The sequence below is a fragment of the Cervus canadensis genome, chromosome 17, assembly GCF_019320065.1.
Source record: "Cervus canadensis isolate Bull #8, Minnesota chromosome 17, ASM1932006v1, whole genome shotgun sequence".
In the NCBI taxonomy this organism is placed as follows: Eukaryota; Metazoa; Chordata; class Mammalia; order Artiodactyla; family Cervidae; genus Cervus; species Cervus canadensis.
The window spans coordinates 26,736,003-26,756,255 of record NC_057402.1 but is presented as its reverse complement, the minus strand read 5'-3'; the positions used below and the strand labels follow the sequence as shown (position 1 = coordinate 26,756,255).

The 20,253-nt window shown below is 36.5% G+C and overlaps 1 protein-coding gene across 3 annotated transcripts in view; it reads left to right on the top strand.

Moving 5' to 3' along the window:
- The first annotated feature begins 8,442 nt into the window (after nt 1–8,442).
- The window catches only part of NUBPL (nucleotide binding protein like), a 229,357-nt gene continuing 217,546 nt past the window's right edge, over nt 8,443–20,253 (top strand). For 2 of the 3 annotated variants that reach the window (XM_043490249.1, XM_043490250.1), the window contains exons 1-3: nt 8,445–8,586; nt 9,135–9,282; nt 12,872–12,906. In XM_043490249.1, coding sequence (XP_043346184.1) covers nt 8,479–8,586; nt 9,135–9,282; nt 12,872–12,906 — 291 coding nt within the window. In that variant the 5' untranslated portion in view covers nt 8,445–8,478. Of the gene's footprint in view, nt 8,587–9,134; nt 9,283–12,871; nt 12,907–20,253 lie in introns of all 3 variants that reach the window. The other variant, XM_043490248.1, reaches the window with a different exon arrangement.

The following is a 20,253-nucleotide window of genomic DNA, read 5'->3' as shown; positions in this document are numbered from 1 at the left end:
GGTTGGTCGGTATGAACTGGAGCACTTCCAGCAGCTTAAGAGTTGTGTGGAAGGCTGAAGACAAAGATACATTTCCTATTTTTAAGTTTGCCAGTTTATCTTAGAGCAAATTGATATTATAACCTTTAATGTTGGTATTTCTGCTCTACTGCTCTAAATCAGACAATAGATGTATTTTGAGAGATTATAGTGATTTGGTAGGAGTTCTTCACTCACATAAAAGGACTGAATAAATTTTGTGCCTGCAGTATTTATGACACATCATGTATAATATCTATGGTTCATAAATCCTAAATAGAAAAGGTCAAGAAATGAATTGACAAGATTGGGTACCACCATGCCAAGTAGACTGAGATATTATGTAAGCCACATGATCAAAGAAGACATTCTAATATTGTGGTAGCAGCTTCAAACAGACAAACATCTACATGTTTCCTTTTTATTAGCTGAAGTGTAGGTTTGGTATCTTGACAGGGCCCTGCTTTGTCATTGTCCTTGGAAGTACAATTGTCCTTCTCTGAAGTACACAGGAAAATTCTCTTCTGAATACAGAGTGAAGTCAGGTTTTTAGCTAAGTCATATAGAAACTTATGTCTTCTCATTTATAGTATAGAATTGAAGGGTAGGAAGGACTTTGCTGAAAAAATACAGGTTTGATGCTTGGAGCAAATGAAACAAAAAAGCAAAAGACTGGGAATACTAAGGCCTTGGGTGTAGCAAGTATTTGCCTGAGGAGAAAAATACTTTTTCTGAATTCTGATAGTGTGGCTTCTGTTTCAGAGTAGGATCTTCTTTGAAGGTTTAAGCATTAAAAAGAGAGTCTATTCAGTTATAATGTGAGCCCTTGACCTTTGCCCAAGGATTCAGTTCAATCATATAAATCAGAAATTCAAATGTCAAATCACCCATGGTTTACCCAGTTTTGTATACTGGCATTTAGAAACCCATCCTGTCTCATTCTAGAGGTGAAGTTTTAGTCATTTGGAGGCATTATCAGAAGCCTATCGAGTCTAAGAACATACAGGTATTTCCCCTGTTTTCGAAAGTTTGCTTTATGCCACTTTGTTTATATGAAGGACCTTACATTAAATACCTATTTTCACTAAATGAAATCTGAAGAGGATTTTTACTATTATGAAAAAAAGGTGAAAAGTGAAAATAGTGTTCAGCATTTGTTTTACAGCAAGTGTCTATAGAGGCAGTGCCCCCCGAGCAGCAAGTTGGCACCTCAAGCTCCTTCCCCAGGAACTATATGCAGCATCTCAGCAACAAGTCACCATTTTTGTTGTTGTTTGTTGGAGCCTTTGTTGTTGCTCAGTCACTAAGTTGTGTCTGATTCTTTGCAGCCCCATGGACTGCAGCATGCCAGGCTTCCCTGTCTTTCACTATCTCCCTGAGTTTGCTCAAATTCATGTCCATTGAGTCAGTAATGTTATCTAATCATCTTATCCTCTGCCGTCCCCTTCTCCTCCTGCCCTCAATCTTTCCCAGCATCAGGGTTTTTTCCAGTGACTCTATATCAGGTGCCCAAAGTATTGGAACTTCAGCTTCAGCATCAGTCTTTCTTATGAACACTCAGGACTGATCTCCTTTAGGATGGACTTGTTGGATCTCCTTGCTGTCCAAGGGACTCTTGAGAGTCTTCTCCAGCACCACATTTTGAAAGCATTAATTCTTTGGCGCTCAGCCTTCTTTATGGTCCAACTCTCATATCTGTATAGGACTACTGGAAAAACCATGGCTTTGACTATACGGACCTTTGCTGGCAAAGTGATATCTCTGCTTTTAATATACTGTCTGGGTTTGTTATAGCTTTCCTTCTAAGTCACCGTAGCTTTTAACTATTTCTGTGAGCATTGGTGCTTTATCTCAATTTATCAATATTTTATGCATCTATTAGTAAGATATATCCTAAGGTGATTACTTTTTTGCTTTACACCATTTTCAGCTTTCATATGGTTTCATAGGAGCAGTCTACTTTCAGATACTGGGGGAAACCCTGTACATATATTTGTTTTGTGCAATTTTTAAAAATAAGAATGAGGAGCTTCTTTTTTCCCAATTATTTTTATTAGTTGGAGGCTAATTACTTTACAATATTGTAGTGGTTTTTGCCATACATTGACATGAATCAGCCATGGATTTACATGTGTTCCCCATCCTGAACCCCCTTCCCACCTCCCTCCCCATCCCATCCCTCTGGGTCTTCCCAGTGCACCAGCCCTGAGCACTTGTCTCATGCATCCAATCTGGACTGGTGATCTGTTTCTCACTTGATAATATACATGTTTCAATGCTATTCTCTCAGAACATCCCACCCTCACCTTATCCCATAGAGTCCAAAAGTCCGTTCTATACATCTGTGCCTCTTTTTCTGTCTTGCATATAGGATTATCGTTACCATCTTTCTAAATTCCATATATATGCGTTAGTATACTGCATTGGTGTTAATCTTTCTGGCTTACTTCACTCTGTATAATGGGTTCCAGTTTTATCCATCTCATTAGAACTGATTCAAATGTATTCTTTTTAATGGCTGAGTAATATTCCATTGTGTATATGTACCACAGCTTTCTTATCCATTCGTCTGCTGATGGGCATCTAGGGTGCTTCCATGTCCTGGCAGAGCTTCTTTGACAGAACTTTATGTGAGCTAAGGTACTGAAAGGCTAGCAAAGTCTTTGATACAGGAAAATCCACAAACTTTGTAGACCAGGTTTCCTACAGAGAGCCTGGCTCACTGGGAAGTTATTCTGCTAAGCAGAATTACTCCACATATTTTAATGTGAACATTTGTATTAGATATAGATGAAAGCCAGTTTCATGCTTAGTCATGAATAGAGATTCAGAAACAAATCACACTATGGGGCAAAATAGGGTCAGTTAATGGGGCTGTCATTTAGACAAGTCCATAGATGGGGTAAGGTTTCATTTTGGTGAGCCCTTTGAACAGGATGAGAGACTCAGTTGGGGATAGTCACCTTAAACTGAAGGAAGTAGCACTAGTTTGTGAGCTTTATTTAGAATTGGTCCACAAGACCCTACTCTTCTTTAGTGAGTTGAGCAAAGTTGTGCAACCCTGAGGAAGTACCTGAGGTTTATGGGCAGGATATAAAGCAGGCTTCTTATTTGTGTGCGTACCTGAGCTTTCAGTGAGTTCTTGATCACCTAAGGAGGATATATATATTTTGAGAGAGAGTAATCTAGCAGGTACAGATACTTTCTTTCTGGAAAACAATACATACTATTACCGTATGCATAGGAGACATTCAAAATAATTCTCTTTGTTTTGATCAGTATTTGTTAAATTATCTTAGGGTGGTAGAAGCTTCATCTTGATAAGTAAGACCCCCTCACAGACTCCATATATATAGTTTCTGTATAGTGTCCAGGTGTTCACATGGTGATGTGAATGTAATTCTTGTGGTCTTTATCTACCCATACCAGCATCCATTGAAATGTCAGATACTTAACTATGCAGATTATTACCAAGTCTTACTATTTTTCTTTACCTTAAGCTCTCTTTCTCTTTTGTATTTCATTATGATTTTATTTGGGGCTTCCTAGGTAGTAAAGAATCTGCCTACCAATGCTGGAGCCACAGGAGACATAGCAGGAGATCCCTGGGTCAGAAGTTACCTTGGAGTAGGAGATGGCAACCCACTCCAGTATTCCTGCCTGGGAAATCCAAAAGAAAGAGGAGACTGGACAACTACAGTCCAAGGGGTCGCAAAGAGTTGTCCACATCTGATCATGCATGTGTTTTATTTAAAAATTTTTATTGAATTATAGTTGATTTACAACATTGTGTTTTAATTTCTTCTGTGCAGCAAGCTGACTCAGTTACACACACACACCCACACACACACACATTCTTTTTCATAGTCTTTTCCATTATGGTTTGTCACAGGATATTGAATATAGTTCCCTGTGCTATACAGTAGGACCTTTTTGTTTATCCATCTTGGGATGCTTTGCATCTGCTAATCTCAAACTCCCAGTCCTTCCCTCCCCTGAACCCTTCCCCTTGGTAACCACAAATCAGTATTTGTGAGTCTGTTTTTGTTTCACAGATATGTTCATTTGGGTCATATTTTAGAGTCCATATATAAGTGATATAGTATGGTATTAATATTTGTCTTTCTCTTTCTGACTTACTTTGCTTACTACAGTAATCTCTAGGTCCATCCATGTTGCTGTAAATACCATTATTTCATTCTTTTTAGTGGCTGAGTAATATCCCAGTGTGTGTATGTGAGTGTGTGTGTGAGTGAGTGTGTGTATGTGTGTGTGTGTGTGAGTGTGTGTGTGTGTGAGTGTGTGTGCGCGCACACGTGTGTGTATGAGTGTGTGTATGTGAGTGTGTGTATGAGTGTGTGTGTGTGTGAGTGTTTGTGTGTGTGTGCACCACATCTTCTTTATCCTTTCATCTGTCACTGGACATTTAGATTGTTTCCATATCTTGGCTCTTGTGGATAGAGCAGCTGTGTATGTTGGGGTGCATGTGTCTTTTTTAATTGTGATTTTGTCTGGGCATATACCCAGGAGTGGGATTGCTGAATTATATGGCAACTCTGATTTTAGTTTTTTGAGGAACTTCCATACTGTTTTTCATAGTGGCTGTGCTAGTTTACATTCCGAACAGAGTAGGAGGGTTCCCTTTTCTCCACACCCTCTCCAGCATATGTTATTTGCAGACTTTTAAACGATGGCCATTCTGACTGATGTGAGGTGGTACCTCATTGCTGTTTTGATTTGCAGTTCTCTAATAATTAACTATGATGAGCATCTTTTCATGTGCTTATTGGCCATCTGTATATCTTCTTTGGAGAAATGTCTATTTAGTTGATCTTAAGGCCTGGAGGGCTACAGTCCATGGGGTCGCAAGAGTCAGACATGACTGAGAGATTAAACCACCACCAAGGTCTCTTTATGGATCCATTTTCTCTCAGTCATTCCTGTGGCTCTTTGTGGGGGGCAAATACAATGAGGCTGCCTCAGACTGTTTGCCTAAACACAACACTCAGCCATTTTTATTCTGTAGTCCCTGCCACTACACTGAGTTCTATCTGGGAATGCGGGCATTGATTCTGTTCTTCTCACATCCCTCTAACTGATCTGAGGCTCTCTCTTCCCCTTTCCTCACTGGGGCTCAATCTTAGGTGAATGAGGAGAGGTAGTCAAAGTTTATGGGGTTCCTTCTTAGGAGCTGTGATAAGCGCAGATAATTTTAGCTTCAAATAAAACAAATCCTAACCAACAGTGGTTTAAACAATTGATTATCTCATACAAGAGGTCCAGAGACACAGGCCAGGACTGGCATAGCAGCTTCACTATATAACCAGGAATTCATCTTCTTGCCATACTTCCATTTTGTTACCCTTAGCTGTTAGCTTTCGTTACTGTGTTTATCACCATTGTGCTTGTCATGTTCACTCAATGACTGGCACACCTCAGGGTATCATAATACAATGCCATATAGTTTGTCCAAACAGGGAAGGGCTATATGAGGTACAAGAAATTATGGGGGAAGTCCTCTATAAGTATAAAATTTATCTCACCATAGTTACAAATCCACAGAAAGCCACCCAAATTAGGCCAAGGCAGGAAGAGAATTTGTTGGAAGATATATCTTATGGACCTAAGGATAGGAAGTATAGCTGAACTTTATGGTGGACTAGAAGCAGGAACCAGAAAACTGTTATGAACCAGTACAGCTGTCCTCCCTTCCTTCTCTGGACACATGATCTCTTATTGTCTGCTTTATTTTTCTTTCTTGGCATTGGCTTTTTATATTTCTCTGTGTACAAACTAGAAAATGGTCACTTTAGTCATACCAGTTCAAATGCAAACTAAGATTGAGTAGCATCTCTTATGTTTTAAGTTCTCTGGGGAAAGAATATGAGTGGTCCAATCTTGATTGTATGTCAATCTTTAATCCAATTTGTGACCATGGGGATGGGTCAAATGACTTAGCAGTTCTTAGGAGCTGAACAAGAATACTCTTTTGAGAAGGGGCCATGGGTGTATATGTGTTTGTGTGGCAGTGGTTATTGAAGAAGAAATAACAGGAGTGGGTTGCCATTCCCTTCTTCAGAGGATCTTCCTGACCCAGGGATCGAACCTTGGTCTCCTGCATTGCAGACAGATTCTTTACTGTCTGAGCCACCAGAAAAGGGGGCGGGGAGGCCACTTTCCACAAGGGAAGCCCAATCTGAGGAAAGATAAATCAAATTAACCATTCATTCATTCTATAGACATTGGTCTCAGTTTTTTTCCTCTTATGTTTTCTTTCAGAGAGTGTCAGTACCATTTATGTAGTTGCCCACATTATTAATTCTATACCACCAATAAGCATCACAGTAGCTAATATTCATTGAATATTGTACTATGTGATAGGCATTCTATGTACATTATTTTAAGTTCAATCTCAGAACAACTACATATAAGTATTATCTATTTTGTAGATAAGCAAAGTGAAATTTAGAGATGTTAAGTCAAGCTTTCAACATCTCTTTTGGATTACTGCAGTAACCTGCCATTTCCCTGCCTCTGTTATGGCCTCTCCAATTCTTTTTCTGCCTGACAGTCATAGTGGTATTTCTAAAACACAACAGATTTGTTATGTTTGATCATGCTACTTTCCTGCTTAAAATCCTTATAAAGTTCCCTCAAGATAAAGTCCAAATTCCTTCACAGGATGTATAAAACCTTTTATGATCTGGGCAGTCTTTACCTTACCAACCCCTAGCCTCATCTCTTTCAGTCTTGTACCTCACAGTCTATCCTCAAGCCACACAGATTATTTGCAGTTCATAACAATTCATTTCTTCCCTCTGCACAACAACCCTGTAGTCATTATCCCACAGACTCCTACATATTACCCATAGTCAGGATTTGACTTAGATGTTACCCTATTCAGAGGCCTTTCCTGATTGAATTTGGTACTCCTCCTTTATACTTTTGTATCACTCAGTGATTTTCTCTTATGCTTATCAAACCATGCTGTAATTGTATGTCAACTTATTCTGTCTCTTGCATTGGATTGTAAAGTCTTTGAGTAGGAAGATGAAGTATAGTTTAGTTTTGAAAACCCTAAGATTAGGGTAGTGCTTGGTGCATATTTGTTGCTCAATAAATATTTGCTAAATGAATGAATCTGGGAGAAGTCTGGAAGAACTTACAAAGTTACCTGGAGAGAAACAGATATTCAGCATTTCTTATTTAGTAAATGAATTATTCTGACAGCTATTTCTCCTTAACTGTATTCTTTTGGCTTATAATTTATAAAAATTGAGCAGATACAAATTTAAAAATTGAGAAAATTAACCATAAAAACATATCACAAATAATAAAATAAGAAAGTGATATAAAACAGTAACCTAGGAGTGTTAAACTTAATGTATGATAAAGAAGACTGAAGGAAGTAACAAAGCTTGAGACTGGGGAAGAAAAAGCAAGGAACTGAATTTTTTTCAGCACCGTCTAAATTGAATGGATTTTTTCCCAGTAATATCTGATTTAATTCTTAGAATAATTCTTTGAGGTTGCTATGCTACAGCTGCATTAAAACTAAGGAAATTAAAGATCAGAGTAAAATAAACTGAATGATTATACAATAAACTTTCTACAGATAGAAAGCAAATGAAACAAAACTCAACCATAGAAAATATGGGGTATATGTGAGGGTAAATCACTCTACACCCTAAATGATCCTTTTGTTTTTTGTTTTTTTTTCATTTATTTTTATTTTTGTTGGGTTTTTGTATCAGCTTTGCAGCTTTCTTCCCTAAAGTGATTTCCTTCACTCTCATCTGCTTTGACTGTATGGATACATCCTCCCTTTTACCAGGATAAATTCCATCTCCTCCTTCAAGCTTTGTCTCACTCAAGTTGCTTCTTAAGTGAAATTTGCTTCATTAGACCTGTTTTTTTATTTAGCTAAACTTTTCCGAGCCTAGCAAAGCACCCTGACTTCTCTTTCAGAGAATTACCAGCACACAGCAGTAAAAACCAACACAAAAGAGACTATTACTATAGATTACTCAGGAGAAAAGAAATCCTTAATAGTGGCAGTGTTTAAGTGACTATATTCTGCGCTGTGAGAACACCTGGAGTCATTTTTAACTCCCACCACTCCCTACTTCTTAGTCGGGTCAGTTTTCTAAACTTTCGAAGTCTCAGTTTTCGTATCTACGAAAAGAGGATCGTAGTAAGAGTCTCCTACCTACATACTCCAGAACTTCTGTGAGGAGCAAATCGGAGGACATACGTGAAAATATTTCACAGACATTTGGTAAAACGCTACAAAATGTTTGTACCTGGCTACAGATGAGACAACGACAAGTTATGTTCCTGGGCTAAAGAAACTCAGAGGCTAATCGCTAGGGAATGGAAGCCGAGCGTTGCTATGTGACGTCATCACTCCGCGCCAGACGCGACGGTTTCCGGCTTGGGCTTCAGGCAGTATTCCGCGTCATGGGGGTTTGGCAGCGTTTGCTGGTGTCTGGTGGAGTGTCGCTTCGGGGCTGCGGCGGGGCCTGTGTCCCGCTTGGGGGAAGCCGACTATTGATTTGTCGGCGCCAGGTCCGTGGTGCTGCAGGGCAGGTGGAGGCGGGCGGGTCGGAGATCTGGGGCGCCGGGGCGGCAGGTTCTCTGCAGGTGCGCTGCTATTGCCTCTTGCCAAGAATTCACTTCAGTCCCTCTTGGGCCCCCTCCCCTGCTCAGTGAGACCCCAGTTGTCTGGATGTGCCCACTTTCCACGCAGGCCCCCAGTAGGACCAGGGCGAGGCATAAAGGGTTAGAACATGGATGTGTGACTTGCACATGCTTTCTTAGTGTTGTTTATTTAGAAAATAGGTTAAAGAGAAGGAAAACACGTGGGGATTTAACTCCGTAAAGAGGGAGATTACTTACTTTCCATTTTTAACGCCTGGCAAATAAATTTCAACTTAAACAATGTGTCTCTGCAGTTGTGATCAACAGCTATTTGTAAATAACACTAAAGGCCTAACTAATGGAAATGAGCAGAATTAAAGTAGAAAAGAAAGACCTGTTAATCGCAAATACCGAATTGTTTAACCGCGTAATAATGGAGATAGCTTATTTTAAAACTGTTTTTTCTTCTTCTCAAGTTCTCTGGCGCTGAGAGTGAGACCCTAAAACAAAGAAGATCACAAATCATGTCTCGAGGACTTCCAAAGCAGAAACCGATAGAAGGTGTTAAACAAGTTATAGTTGTGGCTTCTGGAAAGGGTGGAGTTGGAAAGTCTACTACAGCAGGTATTATAGGATATTCTCATTTTGAGTAGAATTTTAGGCCAACTGGCAAGTGCAGAATATTAAAATTATAGTTTTGTTCTTGAAAAAGTATTTGTGAAGTTTCTAATAGCTGGTTCCTTAGTATGAGGAGTTGGTAGTGATTGAGGGCTTAGATTTTGGAGTTAGGCAGAACTAGATATGTTGCCAGGTCTTTGACTCCTTAATTGAGGAAAAGGTAGTCAGGTTGCCCATCAGATCTTCAGTTTACTTAACTGTAAAGTAACAGTGATGATAATCTTTTTCATAGAGTGGTCATGCAAATTAAACAAGTTAACCACTTAGCCCCCTGTCTCCTACATAGAAGTACTCAATGTTTGGTTGTTATTATTTTTAAAGCATTTAGTAAGTTTAATACTAAATTTATTTCTGTTTTTTAAATACTAAACTTATTTGTTTTATTTGCATTCTTTTCTAGTCTTTTTCAGTGTATATTTAGCTAAGTAGTTGCAATGAGATTGTTTACATTATTGTGACCTGTTTTCATTTAATCATAACAGTTTTTCAGCATTTATAAAGTCAAAATAGATCTAATATTTGAAAATCTTTTAATTATTTAAAACATGTAATCTTTAGATCTTTATATTAATACTGGAACAGAGATTTTTTTTTTTGGTGGAGTTTGCAAGTTGATTATAGATTTCATTGTGACTGAAATGCTGCTTTCAGAACCCATAAAAGAAGTCCCACTAGAAATGTAAGAGGTACCATCCAGGACTAATGAACAGGTATTCCCAATTTTTTTCAAAAGAAACTTTTTATTTCTAAAAAAAAAATTTCAGTATAATAATGTAAAAAGGTAGCTCCCCTTCTTCCAGTTCAACAGAGGCAACTTGTATTATCAATTTGAAGTCATAAATCTCTCAAGGTTTGTTGAATCACTTAAAATTTTCAGTCATTTTAATAGGAATGGCTTAATTCAGATCTTAGCCAATCTATCCTTTTTGCAGTTGATTAAAAAAATAACTATCCTTATTATATTTCATTTTGTTAGTTTTGACATAGTTCCTCACTGTTAAGATCTTGTATATATTCATGTATTTATTTTCAGCTTTTAACTCAAATTTCTGCATTTTTTCAAATTGAAGTGTAGCTGATGTACAGTATTATGTAAGTTCCAGGTAAATGGCATAGTTCACAATTTTTAAAGATTATATTCCATTTACGGTGATTATAAAATACTGGATCTAATCCTTGTGTTGTATAATATATCCTTGTAGCTTATTTATTTTATAATAGTAGTTTGTACCTCTTAATTCCCTACTCCATCTTGCATCTCCTCCCTAAGATCTGTAAAGTTTTTTTTTTCTCAGATATCAATCTAAACTTGGGGCATATATGTACCTTAAAATTACTTAATTCCTTTAAAACCAATGACATTTTGAAATAAAAAGGGTCAGGTACAGAGTTCTGTGACTTTCACTAGCGATCCTGTGTCTTGACTCAAAGCCATATTTGGTAATTCCTGGATATAGCAGTTCTGTAGTTGTATAACCAGCTATAGATCCAACTATATAGTGTTATTAGCTTAGTTCCCCTCCCCCCCTCCCCATTTTGACCTGAATGTATCGTGGAAGCGTTTTTCAGATATTTTGAAGAAATTAAGATTTTACAAGTGTTGTAGTTATGATAGGCTCCCACTATACTACTTGATAGATACCATATTGTTATTAAAGATGGTTAGTGATTGTTCTTAATGAATTTATGCTGTATCCTACACACTCTTGCTTTCTTTCCTAAGGACGTACAATCTATCTATTTAACATTTTGTTTTTAAAATTCGGAAGTTCTTAGTTTTCAATTCTAGAATCCATCTCTACTTGTGTTTTGAAAATTAAGGTTTCCAAAAAAATACCTGTTTTCAGTGGTGTGAATCCCTTTGCAAGCTCTGTGTTTACTTGAATTGGTTAAAGATGGAAGGCGTTTTCATGATAATAGCCACAAGTTCTTTGGGTTTTGTGCAATATAATTTGTTAAATCTGTATGCTAGCACTTGTTTAAAACAAATTTATTTATTGTTTTTGGTTATAAGATCTTCTAATGCCATGGGCTTTGGCAGCATTTAGACAGGAAAGTATATGAGAAAATGTTCAATGTGTGACATATATGTGCTTTAGTAAGCATCCCTTCCTTGCTTTTCATCTTTGTTAGCACCATACCATCTATCTCAAATAATTGATCTATACTTTTTCATAACTGCTCTCTCTGCTTTAGAAATAGATTATTTCTATGTAACTCTGTTGGCATTATATTTCTTTACCTTATACATATTTATTCCAGTTCCGAAGTGTCTCAAAATATTTCCCATCTGAATATGTGTGCTAGAAATATTTTGGATTAGAGTGAGGACATTTGATTGATGCAAACATGCTCTTAGATTCTATTGTGTAAATGGAGAAAGATCCTCACATTGAAATGAATTACTCTGCCTCAGAGTTGGATTATGTTTAACCTACAGCATACCTGAAATTCAGAATTATTTTATAATTTATGATTTATTTTTTTTGCTTTATTTATTTTTTTTTCAATTTCTCCATTTAATGATTAAATCAAATATTAAATATTAATAATGATTTAATAATGAATTGTCAAGTGCCATTCCCTAGGCTGAGTACTTTACACTTAGAATTTGATTTGATTCTTACAACAGTTATGAAATAGGACCTCATTTTATCGAGAAGGAAACATACTTGGGGGTAAAAATACTCAAGATTATAAAACACAGAGTGGGGACACTGGGGTTTGAACCAGGTCTGCCTTGAGAGTTTATGTTCTTAAATACTTCAAAAGAAACAGTATCGGTATCATCTAGAACATTGTCCGGTAAGGAATGGTGATCCACAGTATGAGGGTCTGTTTATCAGTTTGGGAATGTGTTCCTTTTGGACCTCTTTCTCATCTCAGATGTAGCATATCTCTCTTGCTGGGTTAACGGTGGTTTTGGGGCCTACTGCTTTCCCTGTTTCTGTCTGAGATTCACTATTAATAGGCACTTTTGGGAAAATGTTTCACTGTCTTACCTTTTTACCTTTTTCCCTTCCCTCTTCTCACTGGTCCAAGCTTTCATTTATGTAGGTATTTGTGAGTTAGATTATTTGGAATTCCTGTATTACCAGCATTTATTTTTAAAAAACAATAGGATCAGCTCCATTTTTATTTATTAAAAAGTATTTTTCTGCAAAGTATTTTTTGAAAATAATTGAATAATATATACATTAATATGATTAAAACATTTAATATATTATTTACACTTGATCTTAGCCAAAAGGCCGAGAATAAAACATTTAATATATTATTTAAACACAGTTGTAACATGTGATAAAGGGATTATTTAAAGTTTTGAGACAGGCATCTGTTGCTTATGCTGAAATTTACTTTCCTTTTTGTCTTTTTTACTTTCTATAGTCTCTCCATGTCCTTGTTTATTTTTTTAATAAAGGATTTATATTAAAATTTTATTTGCTTTGGTTATTACATTGAAAATATTAAAAGGCAAAATGAATTCTGGTAGAAGGAAAGTTACTAAGTTTAATTACTTTTTTGTTTCTTACAGTGAACCTTGCACTTGCTCTAGCAGCGAATGATTCGGTAGGTATTTATTAATAGAACTACTAATTTATTAACATTTTTAAGTCAGTGATTTAGAGCATACTCATGTTTTCCATTTACTCTATCAGGGGCTGTATATCATAGCTCTAGTTATTTGCATGTCTTTAAGGGGCTAAAAAATCTGCCGTAAGTACTGGTTACATTTAATAATGGTGATGAAAATGGAAGGGGATTGCTGGTCAAGGAATTCAGGTAGCCTCTAGAAGTTAGGGAAGGCAAGAAATGTTTTTTTTTCCTTAGAGCCTCCCAAAGGTATGGCATCGTGTCAGCACCTAAATTCTAGCTCATTGAAACCCATTTGAATTTCTGTGATAATTTTTTACAGTAGAAGTAGGAAACTGATACAGGAAGTCAGTTTTCTTAGTCCTTAAATTTCCAAAAGTGTCTTTATTTTACCTTCATATTTGCTAGTTTGACTAGATGTAGAATTCTAGGTTCACAATAATTTACTCTCTGAACCTTGAAAACAGCTTTCCATTTTCTTCCAGCATGCTAATAAGATATTTGATGATAGTCTGATTTATACTGCTTTGTAATAACCTGTGTTTTTCCCCTTAAGGCTTTTATGAATTTCCTTTATGTCTTTTAAGTTTAGAAATGTCACATATGTGTCTGGTTGCTGGCATTACATTTTTTTTTTTTACCTGTTTGGAAATTGAGCAAGCAGTACAAGGCTTGAGTCTTTTTCAGCTTAGGGAAGATTTCCTCATTGATTATTTTTTGTGATGTGCTTGTTCTCTCTCCAGAAATCTATTAGGTAGATATTGACTGTTTATGCTTGTTAATTTTTCTCTCATATTTTCCATCTCTTTGTCTTTTGCTCTGTGTTTTGAAAGATGTCTTACGCAATTTTCCACACTGCTATATTAGGTTGTGGTTGTTATTTAGCCCTTTTTATTTTTATTTTTAATTTGGAAATTATATTTTTTCTAGTTTTTCAGAACTGTTTCCCTATTTTGCAGTTGCTTTTCCTAATCAACTAAATTAAAATTATGGTTGTACCATTAGTTTGAGTCTCTCTGAAGATGCTAATTAGAATTAATAAAAAAGGTTCCGTTTAATGATCTCTATTTACTTAGCGTGGTGGTTCTTATAATGTGGTCCTCTGACCAGCAGAATGAGCATCACCTGGGAACTTGTTAAACACATAAAATCTTGAGCCCCAGACCTACTAAATCAGAAACTCTCAAGGTGGAGTCCTACAGTTTGTGTTTTAACCAGTCCTCTAGATGATTTTGATGCATGCTAAAGTTTGAGAACCATACATCTAGAATTTTTTAGAACTCTAAATTGCTAATGCACCCTTTTTGTTTTCTTGTGTGATTGTTTTTAATTTAGTTTTAAACTTTTTTGTTTGTTTGTTTCAATGTGAATTTGGAATAGAAGAGAGATACTCTGTATGGTTAGGCAACCTTATTGAAATATCGGGATGGGGAATACTTGTAACTCTATGGCTGATTCATATCAATGTATGACAAAACCCACTGAAATGTTGTAAAGTAATTAGCCTCCAACTAATAAAAAATAAAAATAAAAAAAATAAATAAAAGTGAACAGGTTAGGAAAGATTAACCTATTTAAAATTTAAAAAATTTTAAAAAGCCAGTACTACTTTTTAAAGAATACTTTTTATTAAAGCACTTAATTACCTTGAAGAAAGGACGCCATCTTTCTTAAATTAGGGAGGGCTGGTTATACCCTGATTCATTCCCATGGAGTCTTAATTCCATGGAGCTTGTGTTGTAAGAGGTGTCTCTGACTTGCTTACCCTTTAAGCCAACTTTGCCCAAGACCTTGCTAACTGTTTTCTCCTTTCTTCCTTGGGTTGTCCTTTTCCAGCATCGCAGTGGGAAGATCTAATAAGACTTGTTTGTTGGCCTGGAGGAAACAGATCCAGGAAGTTAGTCATTTTACTTACAATGTTGGTCTTAATAATCTCTATAAACAGGGTTATATAAACCACAGGGGATATGTAAGATAGTCATTGGGATGTGGAATTTTTCTTTATTTGTATGAATTTTTATCTTTTAAAATTTAAGTTTTTTGTATATACTTTATAACTTATAGTAAATTAGTATAGTGGCTCTAATAAAGTCAACACATATATTAACATGTATTGAGGTTGTATACTGGAACATTTTTCACCAGGTGGGAAACGTGGTCAAGACAGTTTGGTTGTCACTGGCCAAGGCAAAAGAAAATTTCTGAGCTGGATCATTTGCCAGTTCAAAAGAAGACTACTTTATAGATGGAAATAAAAGCCTTATAGGAGTAGGATGTGAATTTTCCCTGCCTTTTCTTTGCCTTTTGTACTTTCCTTTGGGGATGTAGAAGGTAGTGTTACAGGGCAGAATTTGGGATCCTGTCATGTGTACCATGCATTTTAAATATTCAATCCTGTGGTATATTGGAGCTGGCTGATGCTAGTTGTGAGAACTGATTGTCAAATTTGCAAGAATTTTGCAGTTGATATCCTATTGTTAGCTCAAAATAGGCCATGGTGGGAGTATTTAATGAAAATTGACAAATACTGAAAGTTAGACTTCCCACCTCACCCTGGGCCACTGTTAAACATTTTCTGGCACAACAGTGATTATACATATTACCAATCATATATTTCAGTCTTTCTTGTTTCTATCTTCTTAACCGCTTTTATTGTGGATCTCATTCTTCCACAGTATAAATTTAGTGAACAGAGAAGCTCTGAAACTGGAGAGGGGAAGGTAAAGGTCACCAGAATCCAGTGATGAGCTGTGTTCCTAAATGATGTTCCTAATTTTCCTAAATGATGTTCCTGATGTTCCTAAATCAGTTTACTTCAGTTTATTTTAGTTCAACAGACATTTAGTGAGCCCCTCTAACACTCACCGTCAGACACCATGAGTATAGGTATATAAAGAAAAGTAAACATGCCTACGAAGACTGCATTAACAAAACTGTTTTGTGTGTGTGTATATATTTACGTAAGTGTATATATGTCTTTTTGTGTATGTGTGTGTCTATTTTGGTGATGGTAATCATTTCAGTTCAGTAATCATTTCTTCTGTGAGTGAGAAAATGTGCTTAAACAACACTTAATAAGGTTTTATCATAATTTGTTTCAGAGTAGGCACACTGTGCACTCTTAAAGGTTTAATAATCTAGTGAAGACAAGAGGAAGATAAATGTCTTAAAATGATGAACTGTGTCCAAGGTCAAATATAATAGTGTTTCTGTCCAAGACAACTAGCTTTTATTTCAGAGAAAAGCTGTCTTTTTTTCATAGAGCATTTTTGTGAACATAATTATATTTGCCTTTCACAGAAACCTATAATGCAGTACACTTAATATTTATCAGTTTTACAGTCTTTATTGATTCTGCCCTATCCTTGTCACATTTCATCAGCCAGCAAATGTGCTTTTTTGTCTCTGCAATATTTTTCCAGTGTGTATCTTTCTCTTCTCACTGTTCCCACTCTAATTAAACCTCATATTACTTCTTTTTGGTTCATTCATTCATGTATACCTCAAACAGTTACAGAGTGCCTACCCTTCCCCAAGAACTTTGCTACTTTGGAGAATATAGAAATGCATGAAATACAGCCCCTGCCTTTAAGGGCCTCCCAGAATAGGAGACTGCTGCAAGCACCTCTTACCTGCCCAAGCACAAATCCATTCAGTACATAATGCCAGATTATTCTTACTTGAGCACCACTGGAACCCCATTTAACCCTGAATGCCTTTGGTGAGCTTCAAGATCTTCTATAATCTGGCTCCCATCCACCTTTCTGGGTTTATCTTCAGCTCTTCTAAATGGTCCCTGTGCTCTGGCAAGTCTGGGTTGCTTGCTGTTGCCAGTTTGAGCTTGACTATATTGATATGTTCTTAATAGCTTACAGTGTTTCTTCTGTGTTTCTACTGGAGTGTTCTCTACTTTTTCTTCAGCTTTATAGGTCCTCTCCTCCAGGCTGCAATGCATGGCTTGTGCTGGTTATATCCTGCCCCTAGAGTACTTCTCAAGGGAATTGAGTTATGACAGACATCCAGGGTATCGTCCTTTTCATGTGTACCTGTAGACTGCATTCTGATTCACACCGAGGCACTGTATGAGCCAGCCTGCCCTGAGAGGTACTTAGTGACATGCTCCCTGAATTCAGTCCCAGTGAGTGTCTTTCTTCCATTTTGTGAAATCCAGTAGCACTATTTACTGTTACTATTATGTACCCATGTAACCATTCTGGTAATTTTATATAGCAAATAATAAAAATAACATTTATCGAACATTTGTCATATGTCAAGCACTGTTCCTCATGATATGTTTCTTAATTCATTTATTCTTCATAGCAACCATATGGGAATAGATACTGTTATGGTCCCTGTTGTACATAAGAAGCAGAAGCAGCTGGAGGCTAAGTATTTTGCCCAAGCTCACCCAGGAAGTAAATGGCAGAGCCAGGTTTGAATGCCAGCCTAGATCCTGTGCCCTTAGCCTATTTGTTATACTACTCCTATGATAGCTAGATTCTTATGATTCAGAACTGTGTTGTCTTTATTCTTGGCTGTTGACTTAGGAAATAGACAACAAATGTTTGCTACATGGATGAATCGAGTGTATAGATGGGTTTCATAGTATATAAGTGCAAAGGTTTGTTTTGCATTGTTTTTTGAGGAATGGTGCGGGATGGGAGGGCTTGTTGTGGCTTAGTGGCCTGCACACTATTCTTTTCCTGATTCTTAAATGATAGTGTGCTCCATCTTTCTACTTGGCTCTCTTCTCATTTTATACTGTCCAGTAATCTCATCTTTTCCCACTACCCCAGTGACTACCCATGTGCCCTGGATTCTAAATGCATCAGCAACCTAGGTATCTCTCCGGGTGCCAGACCTGGCTGCCTCACCTACTGTAGATGCCCACTTGAGTGCTTTACAGACATTCAGGCTCAACATGTATAAAACCAAACTTTTCTTTCTTGTAATTGTCTTTGTCCTGTGACAGTCATGTGATTCCCTCCCACCTCCAAACCTGTTCCTGCTGCTTCTACCACTCAAAGCTTTTGGAGTACGTCTTCTCATTTCATTCCTTAATGCCATATCTTTTTCAGACCTTTATTTTATCTTTCATGAGGTGATTCCAGCTGTTTTTTTTCTCTGCTATGATGCTTTGAGGACAGGACTAGTACTTCTCATATTATTTTAGAGATCTGTTTCCTTGTTTAACTTCTATGCTAGTTTAGGAACCTTTTTGGGCCAAGGATCTTGGCCTTATTCCCTTTTTTAAAATTCTCAGTCTCTAGTCCAGTGATGGTATATAGTAGGCTCTTGGTAAATGTTGGTAATGACAGTGGAACACGTTAAGTGAAGAGTGGTTGTGAATATATATACTAATATATTTCACATATGTAGATTCTAAGTGTTGGATAAGCTATCTATCATTTGTTTAATGCTAAATTATGCCCTTTTCCCCCCTGAGCAAATGAAATTGAAATCTAAATGGGATAATGTGAAATGCTTAGCACAATGGCTGATACATAGTAAGCTTTAAATTACTTCTTAGTATTGTAACTAAATAAAATTTTTTTGCAAGTAATGTCTCAAAATAAAAATTGATATGCATTTTACTTACTTGACTATTTTAACAAAAACTTATTTTAAGTTTTTACTTATTTTCCATTGCTACAATGAATCATTAAGTAGAATTTTAATTGGACTGAAAGATGGAACAGGAAGCAGTATAATCTTCAAAGAGTTTGTGTTTCTTTGGTTATTTTTTTTCCATTGATTTTTATCTCAAAATATTTATTTTTTTCCCAAGATTACATAATGTCTTCACACTTATTCTTTGCAGCTGTACTGCTCTATTTCACAAAATTACTATGAGAGGCACTTAAACATAATTAAGATTGTCTTAAGTCTTTGAAGTTCTATGATTATGTTGGGAAAAACTGGGAAGTTTTAGTTCAAGATTTAGGTTTTGGTTTTTGAAAAGTTCATTGATCTTGGAAACAGAACATGATATGTAGTGTCACTTAAAACACTATGATTTTCTTCATTAATAGTTATGTATATAGCAGCTAACAGTCCAGCTTTTTGGTGGCAAATAGACCTGGGCTTGATTCTGGCTCTGCTTCTTGCAACCTGTATAACTTTTGCCTGTACCTACCTCTTAAGGCTGTGGGTATTAAAGGAGATAATACATATGCTGCACTTAGCACAGTGCCTGGCACACTGTTGTTCCCACTGAGTCGCCTCTGACTCTTTGCAACCCCGTGGTCTGGCATATAGTAAATGCCAATCAGAGCATTAGCTGTTCTAGTATTCTAAATGCCAGCCTGGACACATTAACTATAATGTTAGTTATAATGTGAATTTGGATTAAATATGAATGAAACTTTTTCACAATTCATAGGAAATCCTGATGTATACTACTCAGCTAATATTGGGGATTATCTTCTCTTTAATGCCAGTGTTGTAAAGAAATTACAGTATATTAAAGCAACCTGTTCTTAATTTTTTTAAATCATTGCTTGGAAGTATATACAACATGCACATTTCTTATAAAAATATTTTGTTTTGTTAATGGTTAGCCATTTTGGAGGAAGGGTGCACTTTTAGTGTTCAAAGTATAGATATTTTAAAGCTGGAGAGGAAACTCGGACAAGAGATCCAAAAGGAGCAATTGCAAAATCATTTTTCCTCCTTTTTGTTCTTCAATTCAAAAGTAATTCTTGGCAAGAAGAGTGTTTTTTAAGTGAATTTGAACTCATATTTTGACATTTACTGAGGAGAGACTCAGAAGATCTATTTGTAACTAGAGCAAAAATCTTAATTAAAACTAAAAATTTGTTTTAGGATAAGAAATATATTTATTTTAGTAGTTATAAATAAATTTATAATGACTTTCTTACAAATATTTGATAATTGTTATCACTACACATATCCATACATATTACTTTCATAGGGGATTATCAGTTTATAATCGATGAAAAGAATGAATAGATTTCCAGTGAAGCACTTTTGTCTTCCCTGGTAGCTCAGCTGGTAAAGAATCCACCTGCAATGTGGGAGACCTGTTCTATCCCTGGGTTGAGAAGATCCACTGGAGGAGGGCACGGTAACCCACTCCAGTATTCTTGCCTAGAGAATCCCCATGGACAGAGGAGCCTGGTGGGCTGCACTGCATGAAGTCGCAAAGAGTCGGACATGAATGAGTGGCTAACATTAGCAGAGTACTTTTGTCTTATTCCTTCATATATAGGTTTGTTCATTCATTCTTTTATAAAAACTTGTGTTGAGGGCCTGTCATCTCCTAGGTTCTGTGCTTGACATGGGAATTCAGAGCTGAAAAAG